This window comes from Phalacrocorax carbo, chromosome 1 (assembly GCF_963921805.1).
Source record: "Phalacrocorax carbo chromosome 1, bPhaCar2.1, whole genome shotgun sequence".
NCBI lineage: Eukaryota > Metazoa > Chordata > Aves > Suliformes > Phalacrocoracidae > Phalacrocorax > Phalacrocorax carbo.
In genome coordinates, this window is record NC_087513.1 from 143,961,523 (window position 1) to 143,975,229 (window position 13,707).

At 39.0% G+C, this 13,707-nt stretch overlaps 1 protein-coding gene across 6 annotated transcripts in view; it reads left to right on the plus strand.

Moving 5' to 3' along the window:
• Positions 1-13,707, plus strand: part of HERC2 (HECT and RLD domain containing E3 ubiquitin protein ligase 2) — a 115,336-nt gene that overhangs the window by 59,725 nt on the left and 41,904 nt on the right. For 5 of the 6 annotated variants that reach the window (XM_064438268.1, XM_064438302.1, XM_064438294.1 and 2 more), the window contains exons 43-57: positions 138-279; positions 821-964; positions 2,326-2,468; positions 2,680-2,947; positions 3,111-3,253; positions 4,682-4,780; positions 4,880-5,048; positions 5,162-5,287; positions 6,050-6,158; positions 6,308-6,447; positions 8,068-8,258; positions 10,025-10,130; positions 10,295-10,386; positions 10,963-11,138; positions 11,600-11,711. In XM_064438268.1, coding sequence (XP_064294338.1) covers positions 138-279; positions 821-964; positions 2,326-2,468; positions 2,680-2,947; positions 3,111-3,253; positions 4,682-4,780; positions 4,880-5,048; positions 5,162-5,287; positions 6,050-6,158; positions 6,308-6,447; positions 8,068-8,258; positions 10,025-10,130; positions 10,295-10,386; positions 10,963-11,138; positions 11,600-11,711 — 2,160 coding nt within the window. The remainder of the gene's footprint in view (positions 1-137; positions 280-820; positions 965-2,325; positions 2,469-2,679; positions 2,948-3,110; positions 3,254-4,681; positions 4,781-4,879; positions 5,049-5,161; positions 5,288-6,049; positions 6,159-6,307; positions 6,448-8,067; positions 8,259-10,024; positions 10,131-10,294; positions 10,387-10,962; positions 11,139-11,599; positions 11,712-13,707) is intronic. The other variant, XM_064438286.1, reaches the window with a different exon arrangement.

The following is a 13,707-nucleotide window of genomic DNA, read 5'->3' on the forward strand; positions in this document are numbered from 1 at the left end:
AAGCAATAAGACAAATGCTACTTTTTCTATTTTCCAGTTAATAACCATTGAAACTTCTGAATGATTTTACAGAAATTTTGGGAAATGCTTATGGTTTTTTTGTTTGTTTTTTGTCTGGTTCTTCCCCCACTGTCTAGCTTCCAGTTGTGGCTTTTAATGTGAACAACTTGCCTTTCACTGAGCCGATGTTATCCATTTGGGCTCAACTAGTAAATCTGGCTGGAAGTAAAATAGAAAAACAAAGAACGAAGTCACCCAATCAGGGTCTTTCAGGTACAGGTGGGGTTTTTTTGTTGTTTTTGTTCTGTTTTAAAATAGCTGAATATACTCTGGAAAAACACTGGTAACTGCAAATGTACATAAGAAGGGTTTTCTGGCCCTTACCTTTTTTCTTAATCAACACTGAATAGTATGCGCTTATGAGACATGTTTAGCTAGGTGATGAATTGCTCTGCACTGTAAGTGGAATACCACTTTTACTTTGTTGAGAAATTAAGGTTTGGGTCTGGACTTTGGTATTGAATTGTTTACTATTGGATGCATCTAACAACTGTACTTACTGTGCTATACATCAGCTGTATGATTGTCCACGGTATGAAAAGTAGGAAGGCAGTGTTTTTAACGTGATGGGTCATAGAATGCATGCAGACTTTTCATCCAGGTGCTGTTCAGACTGCCTCGTACCATCAGTATTTCACAAGCCTTCACACAGTGAAATAAGATGTAAACTGATTTTTGGACTGAGATTGTATGGATGATAGCCTTTCTACTCCAATACAAGAGATTCTTAGTGCTAATGGCTGCTTATTATTTCTGATAGGTCAAGTGGATTTGGACCTACTGCGATGCCAGCAATTGAAGCTCTACATACTGAAAGCAGGCCGAGCTCTCCTTTCTCACCAGGATACACTAAGGCAGATCTTATCTCAGCCAGCTGTTCAGGAGTGTGCGTTAAATCCGGCAGGTATTCTGAAATGGAACTTGAGTATGCTGCTGTTTGTTTAGATGGTAGATAGATTATGTGGTTATAATCCTTGCTAATGGCAGCTGGAGCCTAGAACTCATGTTTGCCCTCTGAAGATTAAAAATCAGAAATTAAAATGCAGGAATGTTTTAACCTTATACATAAAAAGCATTTTGACTTTTTAACTTACATTTTGAAGGTTAAGTGGATCATGTGTTGAAGCTTGAAATATTAGAGTTAGCTACATTTGTAAGTCCTCTGTAGGTAGGTAGTAAGCTTTGTAAGTAATTTTTAAAAACTTGTGGGTTTTTTTTGCAGTGGTTTCTTTTTCTGCTTCAAAGCTTAAAGTATGAGTTCTCAATTGGCTATTTCTTTCACTTCAAATATTTTGCATTTTCCAGTGAAACAAGTCCCAGGGTACAGTGTCTTAAGCATAGTCTTAGAAGGACTTTAAGGAATTGTAGTTTTAATAATTTGAATTCATTCTTTATATACATTCATTCTACATATAAAAATGAAGAAGATGGCTCTGTCAGCTTCCAGGATAGCTATTGATGCCCTTATAGTTTATATTAATTCTTTTGGGCATTTGTGAAGCATGTAATGTCTTTAAATATATTAATAAATTCAGTTGATTTGTATGTTTCTGGGGGTTTTTGTCAGTTGCCAAATTTTAAGTCAACAGAATGATCAGGTTTTTTCCAGGAATGGAATGTGATTTTTAAGCGGGTGGTGGGGAGCCCACCCAACTTTTTTATTTTTTTATGCTGTTTTGTTTAAGAACATGAGGACTAATAACTGTTTTGTTATTCTTTCAAATATGAGAACTTCCTTTTGTTGAAGGTAGATGAAGAGTGAGTACACTTTCCTGAGATAGCCACAGTAAAGATCTAGGAAACATTCATGTTTATGCCAACAAGAATAGAAAATCAAATACAAAAGTTGCAGAATTGTGAGGCAGTCGATTCAAAGAAGGTGTACTCTTGAAGGGGCAATGAATATCTGTAGGGAGCTCTTCCCAAGAGGTGTATTAGAGGGGGAAATGACTCAATCCTGAAAGTATGCGCCAACATTTTGGGGATCAGTGAGATTGTTGGTTGTCTATATAAAGTGTTTTATACTGGAAGGACCACTGTATAATAATGTTATTGGAAAAAGGTGAACTCAGAAGATACTTTTGCAAATTCACTGCCCACTGAGCAGTTTCTGCTAGACATGTGGCACACATGATACAAATGCGTGATTCCTTTGGAGAAATATGGGAGAAATAACAATGTTTGATCAACCAACAGGCCCCAAAATAAGTCTCCTGATTGACTTATTATTTTAACCAAAACAATGTAATATGTTTTTGTTTCAAGAGGATGGAGCTGTTGCCTCCCCCGACATAGGAGATATGTCCCCCGAAGGACCTCAGCCTCCCATGATTCTTTTACAGCAACTCTTGACAGCTGCTACGCAACCGTCACCTGTGAAAGCAATATTTGACAAACAAGAGCTTGAGGTAGAGTCTCTGTTTTCTGCTAATAAGTAACCTAATAAATAAGTCTTTTTAATTCACATTCCAGTTGAAACTTGTTAAACTATAGGCTTAAAAAAAAAAAGTGACACTGAACCCCTTCTGGCAAATCACCTTTAATTTCAGGCACATGCACACAAAAACACACTCTAAATATGCTTGTGCTACTTGGACTGATTTATTTGTTCTCATTTAGGCTGCTGCTTTGGCAGTATGCCAGTATCTGGCTGTAGAGTCTACACATCCTTCAACTCCGGTGTTTGAAGACTGCAGTTCTAGTGAAGCTACAACACCCATCACAGTGCAACATATCCGACCCACAAAAGTGAAGAAACGCAAGCAATCTCCAATTCCACCCCTCCCCATTGTAGTTCAAGTTATGGAAATGGGTTTCCCTAGGAAAAACATAGAATTTGCACTAAAGTCTCTGTCTGGAACCTCTGGAAGTGCTTCTGGATTACCAGGTATTTAATTTAGTTAAATTAATGATGTTAGAAGGAGAAGAAAAGTGGCAAGCAGATGAAAATGCTACTTACAGGGGAGCAAATGTTACTGCTCTTTTTGGATACAATCTTAAGGATGTCAGAGAATCCCTTAGAGACAGACTGAGTTTGTTTTCTGTATTAGGAGTGGAAGCCTTGGTTGACTGGTTGTTGCATCACCCTGATGTTCAAATTACGGATCTCTCTGATGCTGATACTATCTCTGATGAATATTCAGATGAGGAAATAGCAGAGGAGGTAGAAGAAGCTGAAGCTGCTTGCCCTGTGGTAAATATCAACTTACTAAAACCTGAGTCATGCTAGCTGGCTGCAAATTTTGTACTTCCTCCTTTTTATGAACTTGGTTAGAGTACAAGGATATTCTGCTGTCTCAAGCTTTCAAGACTGTAACAAGGGCCACATTTGCCACATGTTTCTAAGGCATGTCATAAAGGACTCAAGAATAATCTATAAATGTTTATGTATGAGTAGCACAGGGGAAAAGTAGAATGCAGGTAGATGTTTCACTAGCGGTAGCTGTAAGCATCCCTGATAGTTGATCTCAGTTTCATCTAAAATAGTCAATGCTATAGTGTAATATTTATAAGGGACTCCTCTTTCTATTTTTTTTTTCTTGCCATTTTTTCCCCCCCACCTCCCTTCCTTTAGTCTGAAAAACAAATGTATGTTAGCTACAAGGAGTGACTGAGGAATTAGTGAATAAATGGCAGAAAGATATCAGTGAAATAACGTAGCTTTTTCCTTATGAAAACTATTTTCACTTATTGGTGATAAATGACCTTTACAATGCCTATTGAGTGTGATGGCTTTCATGTAAATTTGTATTAGGCTTCTGTTGACTTCCAGGAACTGTTTCAGTAAGGATTTGCCAGTAAAATGAAATGAGTTCCATAGTTCTATTTATTTTTTAAGGAGTCATGTTGAGTTTTCTGGCACATGTTGGATTTCGTAACTGAAAGAAATGCATTATATTTTGAAGGAAATTAACCTGACATTGAATTCAGAGATCTTTATCAGTATTTCAGTGAGAAACTGCTGTATATTGCCTTGAATGAAAAAACATTAAATACTCAAAACAGAAGAAAGTTTTCTGAAAATTCTTGTTACAGCTGGAATTCAATTTCTGATAACTACAGTCTTACCCTTTTTTCAGCTTGTTTTTCTAAGGGAATACTTTAAATCCCATTGTATTATATAACAAAAAACCTAGTATACTTTAGGTAGGATATTACCATTCAGGATTGTTTTTTGTTTGGTTCCTGTCTCTGTGTGTGTGTTCCCCGTGTCCCGCCCCCGCCCCCCCCCCCTCCCCAAAATAGCCTAAGAAGTGGAATGTGAATGTGTATCTGTAAGGCTAAGTAGATTACTCACAAACTCTCTTTGTTCTAATTTTCTATGGGAAGCAGATTTCATAATAGCAACTTTCAGCTTGTTTCATACATGTTAAAAATTTGCAGCTACGTTCCTTGGCTAATAATTTTGAAAACTAAATTTTACTTTAAAGTAAAGTAGGTCATAACTGTTAGCCCTGTAGTGAGCTGACCTATTGAAGATTTTTACTCATTTTGGCATGCGACTTGGATATTACATGTGTGTGGTTTTGGGTTTTCTTCAGTCTCTGCTAACAATTTTATTTATCTGAATTGAAGACAGATTTTGTAACTGTTGTATGTATATTTTGGACTTCTTTTCCAGTCGAGTGGTGCTGTTGTAACAGAGACCCAGACTTACAAGAAACGAGCTGATTTCTTAAGTAATGATGACTATGCTGTGTATGTGAGGGAGATTATTCAGGTAAGCATGATGGTGAAAAGCTATACTGAAACTACTTATGTTCCTTCTGGTGCAAAAGTCTTTACATAGCTATGGCATTCTGTTGTCCTTTTTCCCTAGGTGGGCATGATGGTTAGGTGCTGCAGAACCTATGAGGAGGTTTGTGAGGGAGATGTAGGCAAAGTTATTAAATTGGATCGAGATGGATTGCATGACCTGAACGTTCAGTGTGATTGGCAACAAAAGGGTGGTACTTACTGGGTCAGATATATCCATGTTGAGCTTTTAGGTAAGTCCAGTGCTAACTACTTTTTAATAAAAAACTGAACGATACACTAAAGGAGGTTTATTTTTTTGGGGGAGAAAACCTACTCACCATGCATTTATTCTTGCAACTGCTAGGATTCCCACCGCAGAGTTCTGCCTCTCATATCAAGATAGGTGACAAAGTGCGTGTGAAAAGCTCTGTTACCACACCCAAATACAAATGGGGCTCAGTTACTCACCGAAGCGTGGGAGTTGTCAAAGGTAACGTATATTCAAAATGGGGCATGGGGAGGTAATAAAATTGGAAACCCCACAGGCTTTCTGCAGTGTTTAAGGAGAGAATCTTATAGACACACTTAAAAATCACACTGTTTTGTAGAATATTTCATGATGAAAAGAGTATAGAATGCATTTGATGTCTGTGACTAATTCATAGATATGTACTCTGTGGCAGCCCATTTTGTTAGTGTGTTCATCTGCTTTTTGTGGCACTCCATTTGCATACAGTAAAGGTCTTTAAGAATCTGTGCAGCTTCCTGTTGTAGTTCTCATTTATGCTTTGGATGAACCACAAATGGTTTTCCTCTAAGAAGTATAACTGACTTGAAGACTTTATATGAAAGTGAGGAGAAAGTGGGGTGCACTAGTGTCAAGCTGTAAGAGATGTTAGAGAAGTAGTCTGTGGGGCCTAGATTCTTTGAAGAGGTACAGATTTTGGTCATACTGTTTGCGCTTAGAAGTAATCCCTCCCTTTGGGAACTGTTTAAAAAAAAAAAAAAAAGACAGAGTCAAGGAATTTAAATAGAATAATATATATCTTTAAAAAAATCTGTAGGACTCACTTTCACTCTTCCCCTTTCCAGGCCATTTGATTAGGTTAATATATAGTTCCATTAAAATAACCGATTACTTTGGAAAGCTACTTCTATTACCTGTTTCTGCTCTGATGTTGCACTGGACATTTTCTGCTTCATTTTATAGAGATATGCAACACATTGTATTTTATGCATATTTTTGTTACAGCTTTTAGTGCCAATGGAAAAGATGTCATTGTAGACTTTCCTCAGCAATCTCACTGGACTGGCTTATTGTCAGAAATGGAACTGGTCCCCAGCATTCATCCTGGAGTCACGTAAGTGATGATTTACGTTTTTCTTAATGTATATGGGTTATCCTTTAGCCTTGTTGTCTTGATTCCATTATCTTGACTGGTGTTACAAGTAACTTCTACCATAAAAACTGCTAGAAATATATTTACTCATTGTTCTTTTGTGAAACCAGGTGTGATGGTTGCCAGATGTTTCCTATTAATGGGCCTAGATTCAAATGCAGAAACTGTGATGACTTTGACTTTTGTGAAACCTGTTTTAAAACCAGGAAGCATAACACCCGACATACTTTTGGCAGAATAAATGAACCAGGTAAGTTTCAGAATCTAATTATTTCTTAGATTAATTTAAAATGCATTGAATTTGTTTTTAAAACAGTTTTAAATTTCTGCTCCTTAACATAATGAAAAATTAGTGTTTGGACTGACCCTCTAGACAACAAAACATTTTTAGCAGATCATAGCACTGCTGTAATTGCACGTGTGGACTGCACCAAAACATCAACCCTTAAGCTTTCTTTGCAGTGTTAAAGTTTCAAGAATATGGCTACTTGACAGTGACTTTTAATGTCAGAACTGTGTTTTCAGCTACACTGAGAGTAAAATGTATAATTCTTTAATCTGCCTTTTGCTATAAGTCTGAATGTGTGTGAATGGAATCCTCATGACAGTACATGCAGGTTGAAATACCTAAGATACCTCCTTACACCTCAGTTGCTCTTCAACAATTTTGGCTCTCAGTGTGTGATGGCTGTTGCCTCATTTTCTCCATGTTGCAGAGACTCCAGAGAGGTGTTGTAGAAAAGGAAAGTCTTTTGAAAGACTCATTATCAGAATTTTTTGTTTCTAGGGTAAGAACAGGTGCAGCCATTTTAACTCCAAAACTTTTGGGTTTTGCATTATTATGCAAAACTTACCTGACACTAGCTTTTATTTCTTTCCACCTGTTTAAAAATCAGTCTGATCCCTCGTATTTGCAAGGTGATGCTGGCATCTGAACTAAACCACCTCATATTTAAACGTAGCCTGTCTAATTGATTTTGAAAATTAACAAAACTGATTCCCTGCCAGAAATCATGAGCATGCATTGCATGTGTGTGATGGTTTGTCTAAAGGGCAAGACTTTCCATTAAGGAATCGGTTAATGTGGTTGTACAGCTAGTATGGTGTGAATCTGTAATCCTTCCCGTTGCCCTGGATAGGGTAGAGGAGTTGCAATATTCTTTTACTCAGGCTTTCTTGAAGCTGCAAAGATCAGTGAAGGGGAGTAGAAGTGGGTTTTTCCACGGAGGAAATCAACAACTCACTAAGCCACCTTATTCTTGAACAAGGTTGGGAATTTTTGGGTGTTGTACCTTAGCTATGTCTACTCTTCTCTAAGGGGTTTCTGTTGAGGGTTAGTTTCGTACTTTTCATATTAATTTTGTGCACGACCATAGCATATGATGTGGGCCTGTATTTTGAAGTATGTATCATCATAAATTTTGATTTGTATTTCAAAAGGAAATGCCCCTGTGATGTTTTATAATTCGATTTTAGGAATTACACTTAATATCTTCTATTCCTGAAGAGAGTAGTTTTCTTCAATTTTTTAAATGTTTATTTTTTTAATAAAATTATGCTTGGTTTCTTGGTACAAATCAATTGTAAATATAAGAATAGAAAGTATGACTATCGCAAAGGACAGGCATGAAAACTTGTAGTCAGGTAAAGTCCCTGAAACTCCTTTTTTTAAAAAATAAATAAATCTTGAACTATGCCTTTTAAGTGTGAATAGTATTACCATACCTATGCGATGTGCTTCTGTATTCTACTTTTAGACTACGTACCTGAAATCTTTGTTTTGTTCTATTTCCTTTGACATTGCTTATGGATTTAATAAAAACAACTTTCTTTGAGAGGTACGTGCTTAATGTTTCACTTATCCATGTAGGTCAGTCTCCGGTGTTCTGTGGGCGTTCTGGAAAGCAGCTGAAGAGACGGCATAGTAGTCAGCGGGGAATGTTACTGGATGACTGGTCAAGAATAGTTAAGAATTTGAATGTCTCATCCTCTGTGAATCAGGCTTCACGTCTTATTGATGGTAGTGAGCAGTGCTGGCAGTCTTCTGGATCACAAGGAAAGGTAACTTTAAGCCATAACTGGTTTATTCTGGCACACTTTCTTCTTAGGAAGATAAGTATTTACCTTAGTGAAATATATTTGTTTCTTACCTTCGTGTGAGATAGAAGAGTAGTAAAAACAGACACTTGAAGTACAAAACCATGTTTCTTCATAGTAAATGTGCCTGTTTTTTTAAAGCTGTGCTTCCTCTTTCTAATTATTTCATGTGAATTATAAGGAATTTGTGTGATTTTTGTAATACAGGGTAATTATTCTATTTTGTAGTTGGTTAAATGGTTATAATTTCCTTTTCAGTATAACTGATGACAATTGTTCTTAACAATCACATTGATTATATTTTACTTGAGTGAGTTAGTTGCAATACAAAAAGCACCTATGCTCTCACTGGCTAAAACTGTCTCCAACCACTCCCCCGCTTGCATAGACTCATAGAATATCTCAAGTTGGAAGGGACCCATAAGGATCATTGAGTCCAACTACCTGCTTTTTGCAGGACTACCTAAAACTAAATCATATGACTAAGAGCGTTGTCCGGTTGCTCCTTGAACTCTGACAGGCTTGGTGCCGTGACCGCTTCCCTGGGGAGCCTGTTCAGTGACCGACCACTATCTAGTGAAGAACCTTTTCCTAATGTCCAATCCAAACTTCCCCTGATGCAGCCTCATTCCATTCCCTCGTGTCCTATTGCTGGTCACCCGAAAGAGATCAGCACCTCCCTCTCTGCTGCCCCCCTTGAGGAAGCTGTGGGCTGCGGTGAGGTCACCCCTTAGCCTTCTCCTCTCCAAGCTGGACGAACCAAGTGACCTCATAAGTCTTGCCATCAAGGCCTTTCACCATTTTGGGCACCCTCCCCTGGACACACTCTAATAGCCTGAGGTGCCCAAAACTGCACACAGTACTCGAGGTGGGGCCGCACCAGTGTGGAGTAGTGTGGGACAATCACCTCCCTTGACCAGCTAGCTGTCCTGTGCACCCCAGGAGGCAGTTGCCCTTTTTGGCTGCCAGGGCACACAGTTGACTCATATTCAACTTGCCATCAACCCAAACACCCAGATCTCTCCACAGGGCTGCTCTCCAGCCTTGTGTCCCCCACTTCATATGTATAAGCAGGATTACCCCACCCCAAGTGGAGTATCCAGCACTCTCTCTTAAATTTCATACGGTTGGTGATTGCACAGCTCTAGTCTATCCAGACCTCTCTGTGAGGCCTTTCTACCCTCGAGGGAGCCCACAGCTCCTCCTAGTTTAGTGTCTTTGGCAAACTTGCTTAATGTACACTTGGCTCCTGCATCCAGATCATTTATAATAACATATAAGCATTGTTGCTTAGTTTGTGGTTTTACCAGTTTTATTGGCTTGCAGCACTGCTCTATGGCCAACCTAGGCACCAGGATTTGCAGCTAGGCTTCTGTCCATTGTGTTTTGATGCTCATTGCTGGCCATGCTGAGCATATCCCTAAGAACCCTTCTTAGGCTGTCTACAGACTGTAACCAGTCAGAGATTTACAATACATCCCATTTCTTGATCTCAGTGGTATTGGGCTTTCTCAGCCTTCTCATTGGTGTTGCTTTTGAGTGAAATGAATAACTTGCTGCAGCTGTTTCTTTTGTATTTGCTGTTGGACAGGTGAGAAGTTCACAAGGTCATTTTCCGTTCACAAATGTTTTTTGTGCTTTCTTCAAAAACAGCAAATGTTTATTATTGTTAACCTTATGGTGATCCTAACACCTCTATCTGAAAATGGAATTATTTGTGTTTCCCCTAGCACTGGATTCGCTTGGAGATTTTTCCAGATGTTCTTGTTCACAGACTGAAGATGATAGTGGACCCTGCAGACAGCAGTTACATGCCTTCTTTAGTTGTAGTTTCAGGTATGTGCATGTTCTCTGAGAAGTCTGAGAAATACTTTTGGTACATTCAACAGTAGATATTTATCTGGTTTCAGTTAACATAGTAATCTGTTTAGCATGCATAGTGCCTGTTTATGAAACAGCACCATATCTTAAAATCTTTCTTTCCATGTTTTGTTTTCTAGGGGGAAATTCCTTAAATAACCTTATAGAGCTAAAGACAATCAATATAAATCCTACAGACACCACAGTGCCTCTTCTAAGTGATTGTACAGAAGTAAGTGAAGTTTGTGTGAGAATTACTCTTGTATGCACCAGAAAAATATTTTGCTGCAAGAGATGGATGAAAAGCACTGTTGTGTTTATTAAAGCATGGTATTTTACTTTTTGTCTAAATTAGGACTATTGCTGGCAGTTTAGTAAAGGTAATTATCCTGATAAAATTTACCATAATCACAGTGTAACTCTATAATAGCCTTAGTAGTAAAGATACTTTAGGGTTTTTTATGTAAATCAATATACCTGTGAACCAAGAAGACATGCCAGTAAACTTGGGGGGTATTTTTTGGGGATGATAAAGCTTAGTTTGGATAGTAGTTTTGATCATCTTTCAGTAACAGCAAGTAGGAATGCATAATGAATATTCAGAAGACTGGAAGTAAAAGCATTCTCAAATGGATGAGGCCACGTATTTATCTTGAAGTTTGAATTATGTAGGGCTGAAAAGCCAAATATTCAGTGTTAAAGATTCATTCTGTTAAGTGACAAAGTCAAGAAAAATTTCTAATTCTTTTGTATATTTTATAAAGTTATGTAAGACCCGAAAGACAGCAATTTAATTTTTTCTTCTTAGTACCACAGGTATATTGAGATTGCAATCAAGCAGTGCAGAAGCTCTGGAATTGATTGCAAAATACATGGCCTCAGCATACTGGGACGTATACGTGCAGAGGATGAAGATTTGGCTGCAGTCCCTTTCCTTGCTTCTGATAATGAGGAAGAGGATGACGATAAAGCTAACACTGGGAGGTAGGTAACTGCAGGGGCATTGGGTGATCGATAATGAACCTTAGTGCCTATATATTCCAATCAGGAGATTGTTGTAAGAAGATCAACTTAACTAGGTTGAATGGCAGTAACAAGAAATCGGTATCTTAGTTTGTCAGAATTGTAAGTAGGTTGTTTGTTGATAAATAACTTCTTTAAGATTATCACACTGGTAAGGTGGTAGCATTTCGTACAACTCCTCTGTGTCTGCAGTATATTTGGAGTTGAAAACCTAGCTAAAAACCTGATATGTATATTTACCACTGCTCAGCAAAATATTCTGGGCTTTTTTTTTTTTTTTTTATATGTTGTAGCCACCAGTTAACTGTGATGGTGTAGTTTGAGTACCGCCACTGTTCCAACTGCAAAATCAGTAAATACAGTAAAAAGGTGCCTATGCTATAGCAAATTGACTTCGGTTTTTTTTTTCTCAATATGTTCAGTCTTGTTAGAAAGAAGGCAGCTGGGCTTGAATCTGCAGCTACAATAAGAACCAAAGTTTTTGTCTGGGGACTGAATGACAAAGACCAGCTAGGAGGGCTAAAAGGTTCCAAGGTATGTTTGTTTTTTTCATACTTGAGTACAAAACACACAAAAGTAAAATGTACAAGTCTCACACAACTCAAAATTAATTAAAATTTGATCAGAATTTAAAAGTTTATTACCAAAAGCTACGAAGAGTAGGTTTTAATGGCTTTTTACTGTTAAGATATGTAGATATCTGCTGGGTGGAGAATTGGAGAAAATTTGCCTTTTGGTTTTTACTCTGAAGTCCAGTTTGATTTTTAGCAGCCACTTAATCATTTGTTTTAGATGATGGAGTTCTAAAAATGTATAGCACTCTATACGTATTCTGTTCCTTTTGAGTTTGTGTGCATGAAATGAAGGTATTGGTGAACTTGCTATGTATTACTTGTACCTGCAGCTGGTACAGTAATTAGAAAAAAGACATCTGCTGGAAGAACAGTACAGCAGCTCGCATGTCATCCACCAAGTTCCTGGAATGCATAGAGGACTGCTTCTTCATACAAATGTCAGATGTGCCAACCAGGAATGAGGCCCTGCAGGACTTGCTATTCACAAACTGAGAAAACCTGCTTTGTAATATCTCGGTTAGTGATAGCCTTGGCTGCAGTGATCGTAATATTGTGGAGTTCAGGATCCTGCTGAGTGTGCTGAAGGTCAGTTCTAAGACAAGGATTCTGGATTTTAGAAGAGCAAACTTCAGCTCACTCAGGGCTCAGTTGGGAGGCATCCTGTGGGACACCTCCAGGGAAGATAAAGGAGCTAGTGAGTGCTGGGAGTTCTTCAAGAACTCTCTATTGGAAGCACAAAACCAGATTATCCCCTATAAAGGAAAGGGAAGTAAGTGGAGCAAGAGGCCCCTTTGACTCAACCATGAACTCCTGAGTCTGCTCAAATGCAAAAGGGAATCATACCAGAGATGGAGAAGTGGAGGATTAACCGTCAAGAGCTACAAGGGCATTGTGAGATCATGCAGAGATGCAGTTAGAAAAGCAAAAGCCCAGCTTGAATTGAAACTGGCCATAGATGTCAAAAATAACAGGAAAGGTTTCTTCAGGTATGTCAATGACAAGCAGAAACAGAAGGAAAACATAGGCCCACTGTTAATCAGAATAGGATAGCCAGTCACCAATGATGCTGAAAAGGCAGAGGTCCTCAACACTTTCTTCACCTGTCTTTACCAACACTGTTGGGTCCCAGGCTTTGGGAACGAAATTCCTGGCTGATCCAAACATAGACCCACCATCAGTGAAGGAAGAGTTAGTGCATGAATTGTTACAGGAGCTTGACCCCTACAAATCGATGGGCCCTGACGACATCCACCCGAGGGTGTTGAGGGAGTTGGCTGACATCATTGCAGGGCCACTCTCCATAATCTTCGAGAAGTCATGGAGAATGGGGGATGTCCCAGAGGACTGGAGGAAGGCAAATGTTACCCCTATCTACAAGAAGGGCTCGAGGGAGGATCCGGGTAACTATAGGCCCATCAGCCTTACCTCAATCCCTGGGAAAGTTATGGAGTGAATGCTCCTGGGGGCCATCACAAGTCAAATGAAGCACGTGATTGGGAAAAGCCAACATGGCTTCACTAAGGGCAGATTGTGCTTGACAAACCTGGTGACCTTCTACGACGAAGTGACTTGCCTGGTTGACATGGGGCAGGCGGTGGACATTGTCTACCTGGCCTTCTCCAAGGCCTTTGATACGGTCCCCCACAGCCTCCTCCTGGAGAAATTAATGCATTATGGCCTAGACAAGTGGTCTTGTGCAGTGGGTGGGGAACTGGCTGACGGGCTGTACCCAAAGGGTGGTGGTAAATAGCTCTTTCTCAAACTGGCAACCTGTCACTAGTGGAGTCCCCCAGGGATCGATATTGGGCCCAGTGTTATTCAACATCTTTATAAGTGATCTGGACAACGGCATCAAGTGTAGCCTGATGAAGTTTGCTGACGACACCAAATTGAGTGGGGAAGTAGACACTCCAGAAGGGAGAGCTGCTCTGCAGGGAGATCTGGATAGGCTGGAG